At 54.4% G+C, this 2,968-nt stretch overlaps 3 protein-coding genes across 3 annotated transcripts; all 3 read left to right on the top strand.

Moving 5' to 3' along the window:
* Nucleotides 1-376, top strand: DQ04_12861020 (hypothetical protein; the record flags this gene model as incomplete). The annotated part of the gene is made up of 1 exon (XM_009316837.1): nucleotides 1-376. A coding segment is annotated over one exon (376 nt), but the record flags the coding sequence as incomplete, so codon positions are not given.
* Nucleotides 377-569: 193 nt separating this feature from the next.
* Nucleotides 570-1,157, top strand: DQ04_12861010 (hypothetical protein; the record flags this gene model as incomplete). Its single annotated transcript, XM_009316836.1, has 1 exon — nucleotides 570-1,157. One exon carries the CDS (start codon nucleotides 570-572, stop codon nucleotides 1,155-1,157), a length of 588 nt encoding a protein of 195 aa, XP_009315111.1.
* Nucleotides 1,158-2,110: 953 nt separating this feature from the next.
* DQ04_12861000 (hypothetical protein) lies at nucleotides 2,111-2,512 on the top strand (the record flags this gene model as incomplete). Its single annotated transcript, XM_009316835.1, has 1 exon — nucleotides 2,111-2,512. The coding sequence occupies one exon, from the start codon at nucleotides 2,111-2,113 to the stop codon at nucleotides 2,510-2,512; it is 402 nt and encodes a 133-aa protein (XP_009315110.1).
* Between the last annotated feature and the right edge of the window lie 456 nt (nucleotides 2,513-2,968).

Below are 2,968 nucleotides of genomic sequence, written 5' to 3'. Positions count from 1 at the left end.
CCATCATGCGAAGATTCTGCGACTTCGCGAAAAGGAACGATCTCGAGGTTCGGGAGGAAAACGTTCCTCTTTTTATTGTAAGTCTACAACTCGCCAAGAGCAGCGCGGTGCAATACACAAGAACTTTGTTGAGCTTACTGGCCTCGGGGGGGTCACCAGCCCAGATGTTTTTGGCCGGTCTTCAACGAAAGGCGGCCGCAAACCCCATGAAACAGGCCCGCCCCATGGAGAGATGGGAATTGGGTCTCGTCGGCGATTTGTTGGCTTCGAAAACGATCGGGTAGCCCCACGACCCGCCTGGGTCACAGCCAGACGGCGGGGCGAAATCGCCCTACGGCAAAAGGAAAATTTCATCCCCCACCCCTTAAAACAATAAAGCCCTCATTGTAGATTGGGGGCCCTCTCAAAGAGATTCAAAATCGGCCTTCAGAGAGCGGCGCGATGCGCGGTTATCGGGGGGAAGGTGCAAAAAGAGCGGGGGGCGTCAACAAGGTCACGGTGGGGGGGGGGGGGGGGGCCCACACCGCCCNGGGGGCGGCCCACAACGCCAACCACAAGAGGCATGGAAAATGGACCCGCCCACGCCAAATGACAGCGCATTCCATAAAAGGAGAGGCGCACTGGCGTGTGCAGCCGCAGCGGTGATCGAACGCGATCTCGACCCTCAACTACTGTCTCAGTTTCGGAAACACGCAGATCCCATAGAGCTGCCACGTAGCACGGCTCGTTGCATAGGGCCTTGGGTCGCCCTGGGAAACAAGATGGCACATCTGACGGCATATGTTTGGACGAGGTCGGCAAATGGGCGATGTCTCCATGGGCCTATCCGGACAGAGGGCAGGAGCAGGGAGAACTTTTTTAAGGGGCACAGCATTTTGCGACGTACCCATCGCACACGGGTGGCCGATAAGAACGGTGAAAGAAGGTTTCCGTTACAACAGGTAGATGTGGATACTCTTTCGCCGCACTGGGTCTGGAGCCAACTCAATTCCAAGGTTCTGGAACGGTTTAACACACTGTGGGGCTTGGCGCAACATCCAGCTAAATTGGGGACGGGAGAACGAGAGCCCCTCTTGAGGATGGCAGAAGGGGATGCCCAGGTTATGAAGAAGGCTGTTATTATTCAAACCGCACCAAAGCTACCCGCTACCGGGTGAGTGGTGCCTTTTGCAGTCGTGGAAGAAAACCGCCAGGGCCACGGCGACGTTTCATTTCCTAGCCAAAATCAAAAAAGGATCAAGAGGGCTACGAGGCCATGGTGCCTCTGGGGCATATTTTCCAGTACCTGGCTGTGGTTTATGATGGGGCAGCTGCCCTTTTTGATCTAAAGGAATTTTTTTTCCAGGTAGACTTGCCAGCTGAAACACGCAGAAATTTCCGTTTTTGTATGGAAAAGGGGGGGGCTGGTAGAGTTCACACGACTTCCAATGGGGCATAAATGTAGTCCAGAAAATCGCGCGTATTATCCCAAGAGTTTTTGACTGGCCACCCAGAAGCCGCCAAACCGCATTGTGAAGCCCCGCTGGAGCCAACTTTACACGTATGGATAGAAAATGTTCGTATCACAGGGCCGCGTAAAAGCGTAGATTTTTTTTTGGGGGGAAACATTATGATAGAAAATAAAACGCGAATACGGTGCGGCAGTTGGGGGGCATGAAGCCCCCACCGCGCGTTATGGATTCATAGGGGTTTGTTTCAACCATACGGCTAAGACGGCGCCACTCAGTCAGAAAACGCTACGGAAACTGAAGGGCGTTACACCCCTCCACAAAATTTCAGTGGGGGGAATTGGAAGCCTTACGCCGTGTATGGTGTATGCTGCGGGGGTTGGGGGGTTCGCTTTTTCAGCATTATTTCTTCTTGAAAATGATTCATCGAAGCCTGCCGTGACTCAGCGGGAAGCTGTTAGAGGCCCAAAATCTGGCAGCCTACCCCCCTTTGCTCTGAAGGTTGGGCGGGAATGGTTGGATACTTTATTGCAAAATACTCCTGCAAACCCCCTGAGGGCTTTACTGGCTTCAGGGGCTTTAGTGGCCGGCGCCTCCTTATATGGGTGGGGCGGGTTTTTGTTTAAGGGCAGCGGGGAAGTGTGGGTCACAGGGGGCGGCGCATGGGAACGGGGCCCCTACACTATTGCACAGGCCGAAGCGAGGGCCGCCGACTTTGCCCTGCTCGCTTTCAAGGGGCGTCGCCCACTACACGCCACATTTGCATCGACAACACGACAGTAATGCGCATTATGGAGAAAGGCAGCGTGCGTTCCGATGCGCTGGTTTGGGGGGCGGGGCCTATCGAAAGGGCGCTGCGCGAACAAGGCACAAACACCACATGGGGCCATGTTGCATCGGAAAGTAATCCTGCGGATGACATCTCACGTGGGTTAAAGTTTTACAGACGGACATTGGAAAGGGGAGCGGCTTGCGAATGGAAGCGCGGGAGGCGGGTTAAGGGCGTTTTCGGCACCTCTTTTTCGTCAGTTGATTACAGGCTTTTTGACTTCCTTATAATTTGAATGTTTGGATGTTAGTGGAAGACCCCCAACTATGCAAACTAGGGGCATTGTTTTCGCGATGGGGATTGGGTATGGGGTCTCTTCTGCCCCCTCTCTTTACCCAATGGGGGAAGGTAAGGCATAGACCATTCCCCCCGCGCATTCCCGGCACACGCCAAACGCCCAGCGCCCACATGGCGGGAAGCCGTTTGTCATTGTTTTTTTTTATTTTTATTTTTTCGTTTCGCATCTGGTGGGGTTTTGGCATTTTGTTTTGCGTTTTGCTGGGCGTTTCCGTTGCGGGGCGGGTGCCGAAGGATCCGGGCGGGTGTTTACCCAACGCCCTGAATTCCGTTGGCCCGTCTAGCCCTCGTTGGGCGAATCGCCACAGAGGGGCGGCGCACTTTGCCACCGATCCCGGCAAAAATCTGCAAACTAACGGAGCTTAAAGGGTGACATTAGCTATACCGTATCCCG

The sequence above is a fragment of the Trypanosoma grayi genome (genome assembly GCF_000691245.1).
Source record: "Trypanosoma grayi strain ANR4 Tgr_1286_V1, whole genome shotgun sequence".
Lineage (NCBI taxonomy): Eukaryota > Euglenozoa > Kinetoplastea > Trypanosomatida > Trypanosomatidae > Trypanosoma > Trypanosoma grayi.
This window is presented reverse-complemented; position numbering and strand designations above follow the sequence as displayed.